This window comes from Anopheles merus, chromosome 2R (genome assembly GCF_017562075.2).
Source record: "Anopheles merus strain MAF chromosome 2R, AmerM5.1, whole genome shotgun sequence".
In the NCBI taxonomy this organism is placed as follows: domain Eukaryota; kingdom Metazoa; phylum Arthropoda; class Insecta; order Diptera; family Culicidae; genus Anopheles; species Anopheles merus.
Window position 1 is genome coordinate 32,600,970 of NC_054082.1, and position 21,875 is coordinate 32,622,844.

At 40.8% G+C, this 21,875-nt stretch overlaps 1 protein-coding gene across 1 annotated transcript in view; it reads right to left on the minus strand.

The window, feature by feature from the left end:
* Positions 1-21,875, minus strand: part of LOC121601398 (allatostatin-A receptor-like) — a 62,598-nt gene that overhangs the window by 11,501 nt on the left and 29,222 nt on the right. Inside the window, exons 2-3 of the mRNA XM_041930218.1 lie at positions 12,315-12,584; positions 8,389-8,547 (exon numbers count right to left, since the gene is read on the minus strand). Of these exons, the coding sequence (XP_041786152.1) occupies positions 8,389-8,547; positions 12,315-12,584 (429 nt within the window). The remainder of the gene's footprint in view (positions 1-8,388; positions 8,548-12,314; positions 12,585-21,875) is intronic.

Here is a 21,875-nt window from a genome sequence, read left to right on the forward strand (position 1 = left end):
ATCCTTAAGAGTCTAGTGTTTGTCGATCTGCATGTTTGGTGAAAGAATAATCTTAGTAAATACTGCCTTTCATTCAAGGACAAGAAAAGGTTACAGAAAAGTCAGTCAGTAAATGTTAAAAAACGAAGCGGGAAAATAATTTAATGCCGAACACGTTAAAGCCTTTTGGTTGTACTTTAGCTGTTGCCAAAAAATAAGTCCTTTTATTCCGCCAGTTCGTTTGTTAAAATCCCTCTGGCTAATCTTGCGAGTATTTTTATCCTACAACTATTCTCTTTTACAACTATTCTCTCTTTTTTCATCTCTTTTCCTCTCTCACCATGGTCGTTGGTCGTTGGAACCATCCTATTTTACTGTTGTAAGGGTCCAACAGTAAACATTGCGAAATTTAAAATGCATACAGGGTTTACACGATTATGAGTCAGTTCCCATAAATCAGTTTTTCAGTCAGCTCCCAACAGCTCATCACATGATTTATTCTACGTATCCCACATATTTTTGGTTCGTTCCCATAATTTATTGGTATTGTCCAATTGGATATCAATACAATTGAACCAAAAAATTCCGGGAAACGGTTAAACAACTGTGGGAACGCACCAAAAAATATGAGAACCTACCAAAAATTGATGGGAACCAACCAATATATTGTGGAAAACCCTGTATTACACAAAGAGGTAAAAACGATAAATGGTACGCAGCTAAAGCCTTTGCAAGAGCACAGCAATTTTGGTTTAAGCAATAACCGAACCGATTTTTACTATCGTTTCAGTCAAGTTTCATTTCAAATCAAACCTTCTCCCTCCAACTATCCATCACAATGCTGGTGCCGTCATTTTCTTAGAGTAAATCTATGTTCGCACAAGGTTGTTGGTTAAAGCAATGTTGAGCCTTGATGCATCCGGCCCATTCCAACAGAATAACCAGCAAAAGAAAAAGGCTGCAGCAAAATATTATTACATTCTCACGTCGAGAGTGTTGTTCTGAGAATTGTACTTCGTCGACTGTTTGTGGATGGCTCTCTAGTGGCATTCCGATGGGAAAAATGAAGACAAACCGCAAAAAACCACTGTCCCTAGCACAGAAGGATACAGTAGCAGAAGAATACAGGGTTTCCCACGATTTATTGGTTGGATCCCATCAATTTTTAGTGAGTTCCCATATTTTTTTGGTGCGTTCCCACGATTTTTTGGCCGTTTCCCAGAATTTTTTGGTCCCATTGTATTGATATCCAAGCGGAAAATACCAATTTATTATGGGAACGAACCAAAAATCTATGGGATACGACCAAAATATCGTGGGAACGCACCAAAAAATCATGGGATCTGACCAATAAATCGTGGGAAACCCTGTAATGATGATGGTGCAAAGGGTTTATAAGCAAGTATGCAATTAACTATGATGAGCATGGGCATGCGTAGAATGATGATGGTTGTGGTTGTGGTAATAGTATAAAATTAAATGTTTGAGAGCTTTTTGAATCTATACAATTGTTATGTTGATATTGTAGCTTGCACTGTAAGTGCGTACAACCATCCCTTGAATCATGAAAGCTTTTGATTTGGTTGCTCTTTTTTAAATTTATTTTGCTCTTCTTGTACTGTACGAAGCGCTTAGCCCTCAGCCAAACTATCGTTTCAAATAGAGACCGCAATTTTTTATGTTTACTTTTCAGACGATTTGCCAATTGTCGTTAAACTTTCTCCTGTGGCCGCTAATTACACCTCACCGTACCAAATTAACGACTAACAGTGTTAGTAGTCAAAGAGCGTACTTAGTTCCCAACGGAAGTACGATAAATAAATTTTCTTTTCAGAATTACTGCGGCATGTTCTGGTGCGAACTCAAATCGTAATAGTTGCCGCAGTGCACGCGTGCAGCATACAACAAAAACATTTGGACAAAGCATCCCACACTCATTCTGCCGCAGCAATCTGTTCCGTCGCAATCCATCCACCATTCCCACCGATGCTTTCTTTCACTCGATATAACACAAGGACGCCTTTTACCAGCGCTGCGTGTGCTATTTCATGTTGTGCGCCAATTGCATGTTAAGATGTGAAGACCGGTATAAAAGCAGCCACCACACAATCACAACCAACAACCAGGAACGCCAGCAGCTCGTGCAGCACACGTGTAAAGTAGAAGCCGCAGCAAGCGCAGCTGCAATTAGTTCACTGGAGCACAGGAGCCAACATTCTCATCAACGCGACCCTTTCCTCGTGTGACGGGTGTGCTCCTCATCAGACCAGTATACATATGCACATGTCCCAACGGGGGAAGTTTATTGTGTTGCGTTACAATAGGCAACAATTTTCTCGTGGGGAGCAAACAATAAATTTAGTCAGAGTACACTCATGCGTTCGAGTGCGCTGAGATACAAATTCACGTCGCTACGAAGAAACGGGAATGAGAAGCTTTAAAAATAAGTATCTCGAAGAAGATGCAGCAAGAAAACCACGGAACTCATTTTACGTGAACCGCGACCTTCTTTGTCAACTCGCGCAGTGTGGAAACTTATCATGAAAAGCACATGCACCAAGCGTATCAGTCTGCTTTACATTCCGATACCCTCACCGCAACAACTTGCTCTGGATCCTTCTTTATCTTTCTTGAAAGAGTTTCATTCGCCATCTGTTTGGCGAGCTTGAAACAAGCAACGAGATTGTGTAAAATTACCAGTACTCAACACCCAAGCTCGTAGTGCAAAATGGGAACGATGTGTTTTCGATACGATGTTTGCTGAGAAAGCTGCGCGCTTCTTGTTTGATACAATGTTATGAACTTTGTCATCTGCGCACGAACACATACATAGGAATCTGGTTCATCGTATGTTTAGCGGCGTAAAGGAGCTGTTCCATTTCGATTGAACGAGCGTGATGCGTGGTCTGGGGAACGGACGAGAAGGGCAGGCTGAGGAAGGAGCGAGAGGTGCGGTGTGAGAAGCAAACGGAAGGCTGTCCGAGTGGCATCTGTTTGGCGACAATTGTCTGGAACGGCGGCACCCGCAATTGTTGTTCGATCTCATCGACACCGGCCAGAATTCCGCGAAACCCACCGTAGAATGCAAGCGGGCGGCTTGTGTGGTCGGACGGACCAGAGAAGCGAGGCAAGCGAGTTGCTGCTGTTCGCCGGACCACGTTAAGGGGAAACAGAGAGGGAATGAAGAGATAAGGAGAGAGTGAGAGAAGAGAGGGAATTATGAAATTTATTTTGTGACCGAGTGGAGTGAGCAGTCTGATGAAAAACTCGAAAGTGTTAAGACGCAATTAATAAACATTGTGCGTACAGTTGAAACCGTGTCCACTGAGTTGAAACATCCGCTGAGATATCACAGGAGCGTTGAAACTAAATTGTTTTCTCATTGTTTGTGGAAAGTTAATAGGAAGACGAACCGGAATGAAAAAAAGTAAAATAAATCGCCACGATCCCAGACACATCATGGAGCATGTAACAAACTATTACAACTGATATTAACTTCACTCGTAGATGCATTTACAACTCCGGAGTAATCCGGAGTAATCCGGACTGATTCGGACTCGGAGTCGATGAGTCCGAGGGTTTTTCCGTGCGCACACCCTCACCCCCCCCCCCCCCCCCCCTGCTAAACAGTCCGGAGTAACTCCGAGTCCAACTCCGAGGGGTGCCGGAGTCGGATCAATCCGACTCCGGAAAAAATTGTATTTGCCCATCACTACTGCGGTCATCTTGAGGTAGATCTACGGCTGCATCACAAAACAAGCCAAATTGAAACCATCTTTCGGCAGGTTGTAGACACCCTGGAGCCTTTCCTACACTACTCAAACCACCAAAGTCCCTGACACACCACCGTCTACTCGTAAATAATCCAAACGATGCTGGTCTTTCCCCGCTGAGTGTGCCGGAGCACTTTAGTCGAGTTTTCCGACCGAGTGTGAAGGATAAATTCATTCCGATGAAAACGATTTAGCGAACCATCGCCACTTCCCACAACGCTCGAGCGACCTAAGCGACGGTCAAACCGTGAGGTCTCGTTTCGGCATTGTGTCACTACCGTTCTACGGTGGTTTTGAGCCGTGAGTGGTTGCAAGCTGCACACACACTGGCACTCGCAACCTACGTTTTGCCTGTCTGCCTTTTCTCGGGGCCTGCCGTTCTGCAGCAAAATGTCACGCCAACGCCACTTCAAGCAGCCCATTCGCCATGGTTTTAACATGATGGGCTCAGAAATGAGTCTCGTATTAAATATTTATCAGGTTAAACATCGGGTCCCACCAGTGTGGTTCAACGGTGTGCTCTGGGAGGCGGCCAGGCGGACAACGGTAGTCCGGGGTTGGTATGCAGGCAAGTGTCGGAAATGTGTCTTGCAGCAGCGGTGTGATGATGGTGATGGTGCTGGTGGTAGTGAGGATGATGAACAGATGGCCCTGCCTGTCGCTGTGCCTATCAACCCAAGCCCTCCGGCGACAGAGTAGACCAACTAATGGGAGAAACATTGACGGCGCAAGGTAATGACTCTCGAGAATGAGAAATAGCTTATCGGAAAGTAGGTCACTCAAAGACCACCATAACGTACGGGCGATCGCTTCGTGCCGGTGGAGTGCTTGCGATGCTTGTCTGTGTCACTTGGTCATAAAATCAAGTTCAAGTATGTTAAACATTCTCGAAACAGCTAACCACCAAGGGTCACTTGACAGCCAAAAAATAGTACACGTTCTGTTTTTTCCCACCTCTCATCCTAAACGATAATATTGCGAGTGGCTTTTATTGAAGTGGGAAAAATTCTGTAGCGTAACAACCACAAAAGTGTCGTCTTTTATTGCATGCCTTGGTAAGGGCTCATGGGTAACTTAAACTTTACCTCATTTGGCTGTAGCCATAATTGTTGAATTTTAGGAAACAAAGTACTAAACATAGCCTCACCGTTTCATTTCAACGTGTACATCTTTTCAGTGACATTGTTTTGGAAATATGTATTTCTTTTCGTGCGGGATACAAATTCACTCAAGTTTTGTGCTTATTTGACGGCTTTAAATGGCATGTGAGAAAAGGAACGAGCCCCTTGGTAGCATTCATCCATTTGACATTTTATTGCGAAAACGATCATACACTTCAGAACGTTGCCAACAAACTTTCCCTTCGATCTGGTGCGTAAGCTGTCTCGCAAGTTATATCAAGCTCCAACACATCGTGACATAGAAGTGTGACATTGAAACGCTAGCAAACGTATGGTATGGAAATCAAAGGTATATTTCAGTTGTGGAATGAATTTTGCCACGGATGTTTGCGTTGACATGGCTGCCACTTAAATGCTATGGAGTTTGGTAATGTGTCAGATAATTGAACGGGTTATTATTTTGGCCACAATCTTCCTCTGTATTTATTTGAAAGTCTGTAGATGTATGAAAAAATGATGTTTTTGAAAGCAATTTCATAATACACTCGATATATAACTTCAAAGGGTTATTTATGCTTCACAAAGGCTGTTGATTATTCGTCAGGGGTTATTCATCAGATGGGTAGGTTGAAAATCCTCTTGCAACTAGCTACGCACGGTATGAAACGAATGATCTTCGCCTACTCGCTGCATTAAACACAGCACTGCGCTCTTCGCTTTGCAACACGGCATTGCACACATTGTCACAGCTTTTCTACCATCATACGAATATTTCTCATTTGCCTTTTTCCTGGCACACAAAGACTTTGACCTTGGCTGGGAGCTCCCATGGTGTTGTGAGTAACGATAAAAGCGGCGCAGAACCTCCATCCCTTACCGTGGACGAAGAACATTTCGTTTTATCCTGTTCGTCGTTTGCATTAACCTTTAATCGTTCGGGAAATCGTTTCAAAACAGAAAGTGAGCTTGCACGACAATTTGCTTCGGGCTGGTACACCTCGATCCTGGATTTCCTTTGGGTGTGCGTCTGTATGCTTTGCCTTTTCTCACCTGACTGGACGCTCGCTGTTGTGCACTGAAAAGGTCTTCATCGTTTGTCCGTTGGATCGTTTCCCATTTTCCTAACACAAAATAAAATCGTACTCTCATCGTGTGGCAACGATTGCACAAATGCAACTGTTTCGAATTCCACGCCAATGCTGATGCATACTGTGCGGTGTCGGTGCGAGCAGTATGAATACACAAGCCTCTTTAGCCTTGGGTTGGCCGTCAGCCATGAATGCACATGACATCAGATGCATTGCATAATCTCATTCACATTCTGAAGTTGAAATATCTTGCAGATGAGCAGTGGTGACGCGTGCGGTTTACGAGATCCACACACGCTCGCTGTAAGGCAGAATATTGATGTCCAAAGTGATGGTACAGCGACTTTGTGACCTTTTGAATTGAAAAGAGGACCTTAGCAACTGGTTTGTGACTTTTGAACTTTATATGGAACTATGACCCATCAAAAACACACCGAACGGCAAACTATTCTGTTTATTATTCTATTATTTACCCCATTTTTATTTATCGTCTTCTAGGAACTTACCAGGCAAGCGTTTAGTACCTCAGCGCCCAGCTAAATTGCATCATATATCAACTCTGTACAATGACAGGCAGTAGCTGTTATCTGCTGTGGCCAATCGATAGCAACACGTGTGACTAACAATGAGATCAGGTCACACTTTTACGCACAAAGCGCTCTAATAAATGGAAATGGAAGCAAAAATGCCATACTGAATAGCTCAATTGAGATGGTGACAGAAACGATGATCAAAATCAAAGCCATTGCCAACTCGGCACCGACTCGAAGAAGTTTCACCGTCTGGTTGCAATCGTTTGATGTTTCGACTCTATTTACCCTCTCTCTCTCTAGCGCACATAAACAAAACGTTCGTTACACGGGCACCATCCGTAAGTTCGCACCTCGCAATGCCGTCCTCTTCCGCTGACCGTTTAGCAGTTTTCAAATAAACAATTTCCAACGGCCAGAAATACCGCAGAACCACTACGTGCGGGTAAGTGTACGACGTTCGTATGGTTTTTTTTTACTTTTCCCCTTAGCCATGTGGCAATCGTTCTAGATCACGTGCCAAAAATAGTATTTGGGAAATGATGATCAACTGAATCGGAATCGATGGAAAGCCATTGAGAGTAAAGCCAAATAATGAAGCCGAAAGAAAATTGCTTCTCCACTGCTGCACACTATCAATGGTACGTTAGTTTGTTTTGTTTCTAAACTTGAAAGTGCAATACGGTTTGAAAAGATAGACAGGCTGTGGAGGGGAGCGAAAGGTTGATAGGAATGTGTTGAGCTGTACACGGTGCAGAGATAATGATACAGAGCAAATCCAGTGCGGATAAGTCCAAACATAATATGATTGAGATGAGATGCCTTTCATCGATGCGAACTGCCATGAGCATACGTAATCAGAATGTCACCTCACACAACAGGACCGGAAATGAAATCACAAATGAAGCACTCTGCAGATGCATCCGCTCTATTCTTGCATGAAACAAACTACCGCTTTTCACATGTTCCACTCTCAGCAGGGAGCTCTAAGCTGACAATTGTTCTGACAAGCCATCCAATGAAAATCAGTCCACATTTCTACGAAGGAAAGCTACATAATTTCATTGGACATACGTTGCGATTCTATATGTCAGGCACTGCGATTTCCGCAATTTGTCATTCAAACACAACAGTCAACAGTTCGTGGCAAGTGTGTTGGATGCAAACATGATTGGAATTCGTCGTAAATTTAATATTTGCACAAGTTCTGGTGAATCTGAATGTATGCCAAGAACAGCTATTAGGATTTTGTATGTTTGTTCTATCTTTTTGAAGTAAAGATAAAGATTTTCATAAAAACCAATCGAACGGCTTGTTTCAGATGCTATCTAAAACTAAAAACCCTTTGTTCATTGTTGAAAACCATCGTGTTTACTTTTTCAGCTCCATTTGATACGGTTTGTGTTTTTTCGGCTAATGTAACATATCATTCCTTCAACTTAATTTAAAAAAAATCCAAGAAGCAAAGTAACATGAACATGATTGTCTATATTAACACAGTAAAAATCTTATGTACCTAGCATCTCATTCTTAAAGCAAATAAAACACGCCAGAAGTTTGTCACCGTTCGTTGTTGATAAAAAATATTTTTTAATGTTTGGCTTATTTTGGGTTTCATTTGATGGTAAAACTATGATCTATCATGACATGTTTAGTATGGGAAAAGGAATAGGATGAAGCACCACCAAAACATAATTGAATGACAAATGGCTCCCCGCGGTGAGATGACTAGTCACGACAACAAAATCACAGACAATGAATTTAACGATGAAAACACCACAGCTCTCTATGCCCAGTGCCTAATGCGAAGGGGAACCAACTGAACAAATCAGATCGATAGCGTGAACTAACAAAAAATAACCACTTTAACCTCAGGGTACCTTACATGTAAACCTACCTTACGAAATGCTTTCCGAAAGTTTTCGGACAGGAACGCATACAGCAGCGGGTTTATACAGGAGCTCGTGTATGCCAGCACGTGCGAGACGATTTGTAGTGAAATTTTAAAATGGGTGTCGGGTTTAAAGATGTCCACACTCTTTAGGACCAGGATGACCTGTAAACATGAAACAGAAAAAAGAGAATGAGAGAAAATTAATGAAGAGAAATTCAGACCCTTTAACAGAGAAGATGTCTTCTCATATGACGCCACGTGGAGAATTGCACAGAAATAAGGAGTGTCGTAAAAGTTGTTTTAAAGCTTCTCAATTCCACTTCCAACTGATGCTGAACATCAAACGATAACCGTTGATAGGGAACAGCCATGTCTGGTGTCGGTACGTCCGCTTTTTGGACAAATTACCATCTGCATACAGTTGTGTTGCGTTATCAAAAGCAAACCAACGTCCATAAAATAACACTCCGAACTATTCCAACCGCCCTTAGTGTAAGCTGCAAAGCAATTATCATTTTAATGAGATTGAATTTACAGCGCGATATGCAGTAACATGCTGACCCCATTTTTACATGGTGTCCGATGCATCTCGTTCTTACGAAGCATAAAATTGGGAAATTGGGATAATGTACTCTGGTACGGTAGAGAGCCGTCCCCCATGTCGAGAACTGCTCATGACGAGCCGGGATTGCCGCCTTACTATGTAACATGGCACGTGCACACAACGGCGATCGGTTTGCCAGACGGACAATACACACTCATGACACACATTAGGTCGTGCTAATTTACAGTATGAAAATGAAATGAAATGGGTTGCATAAATGCATGACCTGATTTCTGTCGTGACTGTAAAAAACTGGTAAAAACTAGTGTTTGTCCTAAGCTAAATTGATTCGTTCCTCGCACAGAAATAGTTCAAAGTGCAATATTTGGCTGGCTGGAGAAATAGCATGGAATATATAAATACTAAATGCAGTGCACTGACGGCTGCCTCTAAACCCAACAACAATAACCATACACACATACACACACAACCGTATGCAGATTATTGTGCCCATTTTGCAAAGCTGTTAATGGATCTCTGGTGCTCTTCCGTGCTATGATATCAAACGGAGTGTGCTACGGTGTCGTTTCGGAGCTGCATTTCGGATGGTGGTGATCATCCCGATGGTACCAGAACAAAAGAGAAAGCGGAACACCGTTTCACGGGGGCTGCATCCATTAGTTTACTTTGGGTTCAGCGAATCTTCTGAATACGTACCATTTCATTTTGTGGTCGAATGGTTGTTCATAGCCGAAATCAAATTTGTTTACAAGCTGTTTGCAAGTGGCGAGTCAGAACACACAGTACATCTAGCTGTTTTGCGATATAGGCAGTGATAACTTCGCTTTTATCGCAGCGTTAGAGCGTTCGACCATTGATTACAGCTTAGCAGCTCATGGCACAGATTTGTAATGATTTAGCTTAACGTTGCGATAACAAAGGGTTTCAAAGCTACTTTAATGGTTTTTCTTTATAATAGTTCAATAACGTTGATTTATTCCAAACTATTTAACAAGAATTCAAATTGATTGTGTTCTAAAACACCAACACGTTTGCTATATTAATTAACTTTATTTCAACGATCAAAGCACGTTTAAATCGACATTTGCAATTGATCATCGTTTGTAGTTGCATTTCTATTTGTGAAACATAAATATTCACCCTTCAACCATGGTAAGTAAATCATTCAATCAAACGCAAGTAAATCCCTTTGTAAATCATTAATAATGCAGACAACAATCGGTTACACAATTCACCGAACCTCCGCTGAATGATTATGAATTTTGCATCCCTTTTCGCTTTGTTCGTTCGCCTAACCTCGCCCACTGAGCAGTATCAATCAAATGAAATCGGGGTCAGTTCATACGTATGCCAGCACAGCTCGCCTGTCAGCATTTTGGGTCATCCATCAATCACGGCACCCTGATTTGATTCGAACCGTCACGCTACAGAGTCCCCCTTGATTTGATTTGTTACAATTTATTAAACACATTGCGTACGCGTTTCGTATCAACTGACCAACGGCCAGAGGGTCAGAGACGGGTTGGGGTATACACGCATCAAATAATGGGTAATGGTACGTCCCAAAGGTTGAGCCGACCCGACTGGTCAGCTACGGAATGTAGAACACATACCGGTTCCTGATACGGCCTACCGTTTTAGTATCCTACATTACTGACCCACACACACAAACGCACAGGGATGTAGGCTATTGAGCAATTGCATTGCGGTGCTGGTACTGGTGGTCTCGATGGTAGTGGTGACGTTCCTCGTTTGGGATAATGTTTGTAAAAACGACCCATTAAACGATGAGCTCAATAATTCCTATTCGCTAGGAATTCGGTACACTCGATAGTTCGTGAGGGGGGAATTTATGGCGTCATGTACGATCGAGCAACGATGCCAGCCATTTCATGGGTCAGTTTTTTTGTTGTACTGAAACCATGTTGATGACCCAAAGCCGGTTGTTCTGGTTTATGGATATGGCTGCAAGGAAAAGGGCACTGGAATGATGATACGGATTGCCGGCGTGCTGGAGTTGGTTGATAGAATGATGTAAAAGAATATTTTACATGATTGGCTTTTAAAGCAGCAGCACCGCGAGTGTGTACTGATAAGGTCTTTATGCTGCATGCATAATATGCATGAGCATATATGCAAGACAACAGAAACATATACAGATCAAGGTTAAAGTTGAAATATTTTAATTTGATGTTCGATAAATATTTTTATTGTCTTAATTATTTATTTATTTATTTATTTAGTCACCACAGTTATCTAGCCATGCTTGCTTCCATAACTTAATACTAGATTCCTAAATAATATAAAGTGGACTCATGAAAAAATAAATAAAAGCTGATTACAAAAATAAATTGTTAAAAATAATGAGAATTTCACTCGTCAGTAAAGGCTTCGCAAAGTTTGATTTAGTACATTTACGCTTACGCTAATATCGACAATGCTGGTAACAGAGCTATACGAGTTAATCATTCTCAAAAGTGGATCATTAGAACCAAATATCGTAGACCTAAAATCAGTACTAAATAAGACACGTTGCCTTAAATTACTACTAGGTGCCTAAAAATTAATTTGTTCTAGAATAAACGGGTCGTCAATGTAACCGTTGGTAAGCTTATGTATTAATGTACACTGTGCCGTCATTCGTCTATGCTGTAGTGAAACTAGTCCGAATGGTAGGTGTCTGCACGACACGATACAAAAATTTAGTTGAAATAGAAATGCCAATAAAACAAACACTTGCAAAGTTAAGCTATTTCTACATCCTAATAGTATTGCGATGCTTAAAACTAACGATATGGATTCTGGCAACGCAATATTCTAAAAAATTTAAAACAGTACGATGCAGAAGCCAGTGGCAATCGTGAATTGTTGATTGCTTGCTTGTAAAATGTTCAAGATTTCAATGCCCCTGTTTAATCCAATCTCCCCTTAGATAGAAACTCGCCCACAGCTTACCAAGCTTTGAAATAATTCGATACAACCCGATTCCACTGCTATTTTTCTTTCTTTCGCTTGCTATCACTTCGAATGTTTGTGACAGCATTGGATGGAAAATTCACGCCACAATTTACAGAACTATTTTGAAAATATACCTTCCAACCACTCCACGTTCAATGCTTTCTCTCGACTTTATCTTTGTAGGCAGTAATGCGGTAGCTGCTTGCAGGCAAAATCTTTAACAAAAGCTCTTTCTTCGCCTATTTTCATTCTATTGTCCAAAGCTGTGTAAGAGTGTTTGTGTTTCTACTGCCACCATTATGCTTCATTCTGCCTCCCCAAATTATCTAACGCCATGGCAACCTTCACACAATTGAAACCCCTTTCCACGTCCCTCTTGACCCTCCCATCAATCGCCCTCACTTACCTGTATGGGAAACCATAATGAAGCAAACGCTGCCACCACAATCACCACAAGACGGGTAACGCGCTTTTTGCCCTTCTTCGATTCGGCTGAGCGACCGCCGACCGAACTTCGCCACAGCCGGGACAGCATCCACATGTACAGGACGCTGATCAGTATGAGCGGGACCACGTACGAGCTAAGGAAGAACGCGATGTGGAAGGCGGCCCAGGAGGGACTATCTTTTTCGAGGAAGCCGCATGTCTCTATCTCCCGGTCGTGGTATTTGAACTTCTGCAATGGAAAAATGGCAAATGGAAAAGGGGAAACGATGAAAATGCGCATAACCATGATTTTGTATTACATATCTAAGAAAGCGCCATCATTCAATATGTTTCTTGGTAATTCCACACGAATCATTTGTAGTGAGCTATCTTCATCCCACCGGAGACATTGTGTATGCATTTTTTTTGTGTTTCAAACCACTGTGCTCCTCAGAAATTGCTATGTCGAGTTAAGATTCCGTAAAGAGAATTGAAACACGATTCATCCAGCTCAACCCATACTACTGCGAGCAATGCTTGTGAGCCTTTTCCTTTGTTTAACCCAGCGCTTCAACTTCAGGACCGCGATCCTAAAGACCACTTGGCTCTGAAAATACATTTGTCACGGCCCATATCCATAGAGAGCATATATTTTTTTTAATTTAGTTCTAAGTTTTTGTTAAAAAAATATGTTTGAATCTTATTCTACACATGCTTGTCAACTTTTCAATCTTGATTTTGGGGGAACAAATACACAAAATGTTTAATAAAAAGCTTTTCTTTTTCAAAAATAATTTTTTTTGCGTACCACGTCTTTCCACGCCATGAACTCTAAATGGTCCGCAGACCACAGGTTGGACAATACTGGTGTAACCCACGCAATTGACATGATCAACAATTTCTTTCGTAATACTCGTTGTTGTTTGCAAAAAGGAAGTGACACTACCAACGTGTTCCACAAGACGCATGGGCACATAACGATGATCTCAGCTGCGTGTGGTAACCATGCAATGTTTCGGTATTCGGTTGCTCTGACCTTTTTTTCTATATTTTACTCCTTTTTTCTCTGCTTTCAGTATTGCTGATGACGTGTTGCACAACAATAAACGTTATTATTTAACTATTTTGGACGCATAAACTCGAGTCGCGTGGATAATATATTATTATTATTATTATTATTATTATAATGATTATTATTATTATTATTACTATTATTATTATTATTATTTTTATTATTATTATTATTATTATTATAATTATTATTATAATTATTATTATTATTATTATTATTATTATTATTATTTTTATTGTTATTATTATTATTATTATTATTATTATTATTATTGTTATTATTATTATTATTATTATGATTATTATGATTATTATGATTATTATGATTATTATGATTATTATTATTATTATTATTATTATCATTATTATTATCATTATTATTTTTATTATTAATATTATTATTATTATTATTATTATTATTATTATTATTATTATTATTATTATTATTATTATTATTATTATTATTATTAAATCTGTACTCAATGGACAGTTTCTTAGATGTAAACTTAACTTAGCTTACAAACTAACAGCTTACAAATAACTCGACTATATCCTTGCGCAAATTTTATCTGTAAACGACTTTAGACACGCATCAAAATCGGAAAATTATAGACTTCGTTAAAAGCCCTGCACATAGAGATTATAGAGTCTCCTGAGCCATAGTTAGTTCGACGACGAGGGACATTAAGCAGAGGTCGCGGGCGTAGAGGGCCCGTTGGAGCATAGATGCCCAGTCGATGGAGTAGGAATGGACAGCCGATGTTCCCCGTTAGGAGACCTTTAACAAACATTTGCTGCGCTATACGACGCCTGTAGCTGAGTTTTTTTTAACTCAAGAATCTTTAGGCGTTCTTCATACGATGGATATTGACTGCCTGGTTGCCATGGGAGAAGACGCAAAGCATAACGGATGAGTATGTGTTGTATTGACTCGTTGTTGTCAACTCAACAAGATTGGTTACGGTGGATCGCTACAGAACAAAACCATGCTGCTGCTGGCTTACGCAGTGCTGTGACAATGCGAGTAGGTTAACATAAACTATTTTTTAGAATACTTTTGCACCTGCTCAAAGCGATGTGACGCCTCTGTAGTTAGATGCCCGTGTTTTATCATGTTTGCTCAAGGCTGTTTCGAAATGTGTCATCCCTTTTTTTCCTTTTTAGCGTTTGAATTTATTCTCGTATCCCTTCAGATATTTATTCCCAAATGCATCCTGCTTGTTTACTATCGTATAGACACCATGATACATTCATCCCATCTCTTTACCTCGGTTTAATAACTACAATCATCATCATTATCGTCATTATCCTCATCGTCATTACCATCGCTCAACCGGTGGACCGAATGGACTCGGGCCGGACTAGTCCCGGGCTGAAGGTCATGCCGGCGTAAATTAATCAATCAACACTTAATATATTTAATTATGGAGCAGTAGCTACGTTACCCCTAAAACTCAATCTTTATCACTTTGGAAGCAAACACATCTTTTCTCATTGGTAGCGGCCGCTCGATACCACCAGCAAAGGTCAGACAGCCATTGCCAGCTTTGGTTTTGGGTCGTTAATAAAAAGGGGACAGTCATAAATTTTAGCACTGTATTTAATATCTAGATCTGTTGTGGCAGTGCCCAAAGAGTCAATTCACTACGCATCTATTAGACTAAGACAGAGACTAAGCAGATAATGCGGTTATATAGAGGTGGTGGTTTAGTTTTCAATCTTCGCATATTGACTCGTCTAACCGGTTGAAATGGTTCGTTGAGGAAAATGCCTCGATAATAAATTCACCAATGAAATTTGGTCCAATTCTTATGTTAATTTTATAAATGAACCAGCTATTACAAATGGAAGAAGCTTCACTTCTTGACAGAATATAATGTATTTAACCAATAACTCCTAAACCCAGGTTAAGTATTACTCTATCATCCTCATTGGTCCCCAGGAAGCTGGTTCAAATGATTTGCGTCAGCTAGTATCCTTCTAGGGATTTCTTTGTATCAGAACGCATGTTTGCCTTCTATTCCCTTATTCCAGAACGTTTGGATGTTTTACAAAAAAAATGAAATGATATGCAAAATAACAAAGGTTCGTAGGATTTGCCATATGGTTTAAAGATATCCCAATCACGCAAACACAAACACGATAAACCCTAAGGTTTTCACTTCCGTTTATATGCTCAATCTCAAAGCAATGCATTGAATTTATGTGTCTCTTGTATGGGTAGGGTTTTTAAGATACGCAAATACAACATAAGCAATAATATTGCTAAGATCTCAATAAAGCCCTGATCACGTGAACTAAAAGCGTGTTCTGGGAAAGATGATCTGAGTCAGTGACTAGATTGAAATTGATTGTAAAATTTGTATTTCTTCTACCACAAGTTTCAAGTTATTAGTGCCTGACTGATAAGGTTTTCGCAGAATAAAAAACCTTATTCCTTAAACTAAAAAACAGTTTTTAAATTAAAGTCAATGAAGAACTTGAAAACAGTTTGATTTTATTTTTATAATTAACACATTAAAGACACATCGTGTTGCGGTCGTAATGTGTGAATATATTAATATCAAGGCTTATGATCTATTGGTATGTTCATTGTTTGCATAACTTTCTTCATGTAATTGCTTTTAATTTGATTGCATATTCAAGATTTCCAATAATTGGGTACCTAACTGAGTGAAAATGATGCATGTAAAATTATTTGCTTCGCTGTAAAAGCGTTTGATGATTTATTCAAAGGAATGATCACGGTCGGTTAGGCACCACGCATTTTTCATTTCCACGAAAAAACTTCCTCGTTTTATAAAATGGAAAAGAGTGGCTTTGAGGTCGTGTTGATAGTGCCTGCGAAAACCTCACCTACACAACAAACCCTCTACATGTTAAAAGGAAATGTGGTAAAATATGTAGGAAGTAAACGAACACTCATAATGGTCACTCGCTATCAATGGGCAGACAGACATTCTTCAAGTATTATTTAAGAATTGCTTAAAAACAAGAAAATGATGGTAGAAAATGGAATATAAACTGTTGTACTGTGATTTGTCAAACCGTTATTTTATTTTATCGCATCTAACAATAAAAATTCAACTATCGATTTGTTTGTAAAAACATGTTTGATCGAATTCTAATTGTTTACTACAAGTATTTTTCTTATATCTCATTAAATTGTTTCGATTGGTTGATTATCTAAACAGCCTTTTGTTTTGAATTATCACCAAATTGTTTCCCAAAACTCGTGATCACTTCAAAAAACGAATCTTTATTTCAAAATCATAATTCTTACTACACATTTCCAACACTGTCTCGATTTGGCTCAACCTGTTAAGACTATGGCATTCGATGGCACGAGTTCGTGCAGATTATCAGTCGTATTATTTACAAAGCAACAAGCGCTCAAGGACAGCTCGAATAATTCATACAAGAAACCCCAGATCACAATGTTAGTAAGATAAGGACGGACAGATATCCCCAATATGAGACAACTGCGTGAGCTGCCAAATAGGGCCAGTAAGGGAAAAGTTCGGCAAAGCTCGCTAAGCGAGGTCAAATAGGGTCAAGTAGATCAGCTGAATAGAAACAAAGCGCCATTGAAGACGTCGCTAAATTGCAAATTATTTACGAGAAAAGACAGACCAATTTTTCAACTGATCGGCGAAACCCTAAAAACGCGAGCAAAATTTACAAAAAATCTGTAACAGCAATTAAAATTAACATCTAGCCACACCCGTGGCAACAGCATTAGTAAACTATAATCATTATCATTATCTCACATTTCTTCATCAGTCGTTCACCAACCCTGAAGCAGAAACATTGCAAGAAGAAAAGAAGCAAATTCCACGAACATTTCTCGCTTCTGCCACGATCCGTATCGTCACGGAATTTCGAAACAGGTTTGATACTGCCCGTGTTAGTGCGAATCACGGAATTGAAAGCGAGATTCTTTTGTTGTGCTCCTCCTTTCAGCCAGATCCATCGATTCCGCACCGAATACGTATTGGAATGCTGAAACTTCATCAAATCGACACGTAATAACGTAACTTCATGGTGGTTCAAGGTGCCAAGATTCCTGCTGCCCCCACACCAAGGATGCCGACTCATTCAATTAACAAACACTCGCAATCTATTGTATGCTCCGAGCTCTTGGAAAATTGAATCTTTGGTTTTGGTCCCGTTTCATGTTTAGGCTTTGAAAACACTTCAAAACACACACAAACCAACCCTTAGCCATCAAAATAATAATTTCTAAGGGGATTGATTTTCAATTTCCCGTAAAATGGAAGCGGTTCACTGGGACCAATGAAGGTAGGATGCGCCATTTTTTTCCTGAACTCCATACAAAATACCCTTCCCGAACCTATACAGACCGATCCCAAAACAACAAAAACAAGGATGAAATAGGTGTGAAGCATACAGGAAGGAGCATTCGAAAACATCAGCAAACCTGAAACAGTTCATCTGGTCAGTGTCTTGTGTGTGGCAAAGAGCTTGCAGCTTGTAATCCTTTTTTCGAAGCTTGTGTGAAATGAAAGAAACAACATGAACCACAAACTTTCTGTTGTGTGTGATGCAATAGCAAAAACTCATCCATCCTCATACAATGCCCTTGAATGATTCGCTCGAATTCGAATGCTAACACCGATAAGTGAGGAATAGCTCAGCGCAAACACGATGAGTGCAGTGCCATGCACAACAGCATCCATGGTAACTGACACCGGGGTTCGATTTCACAACAAATACTCCTTTACAGTATGATACAACGAATCTCTTACGAAATAAATCACCCAGCTTACGATCGCGCACCTTCCCGGGCTGCTCCTGCATGTTACGGCTGTTCCAAGAGCGTTTCAGACTTATGAAGCGCAACTTGCTGGATGTGGAAGAGACCGGGAAAATACATACATGTTCGAAAACGAGCACACTCATCGAACGTTACCAACCCGGGGCCGGCGTAAATCCAATACTTCGACACGTCGCAACTATCAACGCAGGCGGATCCAGCAGTTGCGCTTAAAGTGAATGATGAGAAAATGAGAGGATTGTGGCTTGGTTACGCATAGCAAAGCGAAAAGATACACCGAGTAAAATACAGTTCATTCTCCGAACCGCAGAATTCAATCTTGTGCATTCTATGTGTGGATTGTTTGTTCTCTCTTTTTGTGCCATAGAAGATGGAATGAAACAGTGTTTGCAAAGCAGTAAAATAAAAACAATAATTTTACTCTACCAAGATGTGCCTAGAATGGGGCCTTTCAGCATCACTCAGCCCGTCATTTATAAACGCTCAACACACTCCCGAAAGATACATGGAACTAGAGAATTGTAACACGGACACTGGAGGCGTTGCTGAAGCTTACATTTATGGCGTTACACAAGATGCTTTCTGTCACGGTGTGTTGGCGTAGCAAGCGGTCGATGATGATTTTCCATTTAAATCGTATCCAACGTACTATGGAAAGACTTACCGCTTTACTGTAATTGGTTTCACACGAGTTTTTATTCCTGCTTGTCATACCTGCCTCAATAAACTATTTTCTTCTGACGTTTATCCATTGGCTAATTAGTATTTGCGGGCAGCTGAACCGGATCCCCGGGCGGATGTTTATTTACTACGTACACACCACAGGCCACACATGCAAGTCCTCAAGATGAGTGCCGTTTACGAACGTCATTACCATTGGGTGTATTGGATAAACTAATTGAAGCACCAGCAGCAACCAACTGGCTTCCTGTGTGCGCTGTACATTCCGAATGATGGCAGGTTACTGCTAGGTTGGAATGTCTATGAAATATTTGTGCTACTACTCAACGGTGAAAGTGTATTTACCTTCGAAGGATGATGTTATAGTGCTGATGATATTAATTGATACTTTACGGCTTCGAATCAAATATAACAGAGCGTATTTATGGGCGAATCTGGATGCGTCCGCTAGTTGCCAACCAGCCGGCATTGCTGCCAGTGCAATGAGTTCACATTGTTTCGTATAATTTGTGCAACATTTAAAATAACCTTTTCAAAAAATAATCTATCTTCATATTTCATATCACTCACGTAATCTGTACACATTTTTTTCAACCTCAAATAAAAACCATTGAAAGCTCTCCTTGCATTGGCTTCATTAATATTTTGCATTTTCACTGCAAGGTTCATAATGTATGCGAACATCAAATGAGCTTACCACTAAACTTATGCTCTCAAACAAATGTTCGCAAAAGTTTCCTCTCCAGCAGACGTAAGCTAAGGATGCACCGAACGTCTTCACAAGACCAAAGAGCCCTTTTGAGAAAACCGATGCCAAAGGTAGCAGGGTAACCGGCCTTAGCTAACATGCCAGGTAATATACCCTTCTAAAGTGTGGGTAACTCCTTCATTATCGCTTGGCACTCGCCAGAACTTGGCATTGTTTCTTAAAACACACTACCTGGCCTGTATAGGGCACATAAAGAGCATGTGCTGGTTACCGCTGTTCGTTCAGCTCATTCAACACGACACAACTGTGAAAGTGAGCACCATAAGAAGGCGCAAGTGTACGGATATTTGCAATGCAGATTAGCTAAACTCCATTTGTGCTCAAAGTATAAACGCAGTCATAAGTGAATTTTACAGCCCAACGTGTCCTTCAGCTAGAATACTTAGGGGACCGCATGGCTGAACGATAAAAGGAGTAACACGCGACAGCTCGGTAGCTTGGAAGCTTTAATAGAATTCACCATAATTTACTTGTGAAGAGCTTTCTCATAAATAACATACATCAACACCATCACCAAAGCATGCAGCAGGCGTACTTGAGACGCCGACGAACAGTGTTGGTGAAAACGCATCCTTTAGTAATCTCAACAACAACAAAATGGGCGTTTGTAAGGGTATGCAATGAAATGGAGAAAACTATGATAAGGCAGTCTCAGGCCGAATAGCCCTTTTAGTGATCATATCATCACACTTGACGACATAATGTCAATGGTAGACCGTTTATGAAGGCTAGTACAATTATGAGGCATTGAGTATATGTCTGACAGCATCACGATGAAGCAGTCATCGCGGTTCGAGCTGCTTATCGATTTACACTACTCATCACTTCTCGAAACTGTATCTACACAAGGCACAACTCACAGCACAAGATATGAAAAAATAAAAAAGAAGGCAAAACATTGTAGAAGGATTATAGAAGGCAGTGGTTTCTCCTACTTGTTTAACTTCAATTCTATCATTACCGAGCTATGCATAAGTGCGCCCAAACGATAGCCCTCTGGAGAGTTAGAAAATCGATCGAAATTAAATCTAACTACTCCAAAACTGAAGCCCCTCTTCCCTTCTTGGCCCTTAATTGTATCGATTAAATGAATATCACATTAGTGTCTACGCATTCCCTCGAAAACGGATAATAAATAATGGAGTAGGCGCAACACATTGTTGCGTGAGTGTCGCTCGTTTCGATCGCACCTCACATGCAACAGCACAGGTGAGGTGGTGGTTTAGATTGCATACCTCAAGCCGGCACTAATCACTAACTGTTGAGGTTCGCCATCAGACGCGTTTCGACTCATCGCATACGCCAACAGGACGCACGAAGCGAACGGCAATCGATACTAATTAACACAACGGCAGAATGAATGGGCCAAGGCATGTCCGAGTTAAGCCTCAAATTATACGTCGCTCCGGCCCCCTCCTCATGATACGGTGCTCGAACGTGCTCTATGGAAAATCAATTACCTTTTCTGTCGTGCACCTTCCCAGGATGACATTAATCGTTTCGTGTGACATCTCCAATTTAATAACCAGGGCAACAACGCTGCTATCTTGCCACGGCTTAAGCAACCACTCGGCAACAACGCACAATGTGATCGTGGGAAATACTCGTCCATCCTCTCACCCACCTCGGGAGACAAAAGATTGTTTCATTTCACTCTTGACATTTTGCTTGCTATGACCTTACTTAGTTACTTAGTTGCAAATCTGTGGTTTTTGCAGCCGGTCTTGACATTTCCCAGTCGGTTAGAAATCCCAAACTGCTTGAGGCATTGTGTAGGCCAGTAAATCACGCGAACTGAGAAAACACTCACTGTCCAATTTCCGGCCAGGATACTTCTACGCAGAATTTCCCCAATGGCCATTAGAACTGTTTCTTTCCGTCGTTACGTTCGTTAGTCCTTGTTAGCGTCGAGTTAAAAGTGAAGAAACAACCCCGAGTACATCAAGTTCGTCTCAGCCCTAGAGGGTCCCTCCCTTCCAATTTACGGCGTAATGGTGCAGAAATTCTATATCTCAGAGGCTGATACAAACAAACGATGCATTAGCTGGTGCGCTATGAAGCAAGAGAATCTCTAATGCATTCTCGCTTAGACTGTTTGTAGATAAACGATTACTTGTTACAAATCCCACACCCCATAGCTAGCCGTTGTCGGCCCTCAATAACAGCTCAGCATCTTATCAACCCTACCATGGCTGAAAGCCATCCATTACGGTAACTTTTGC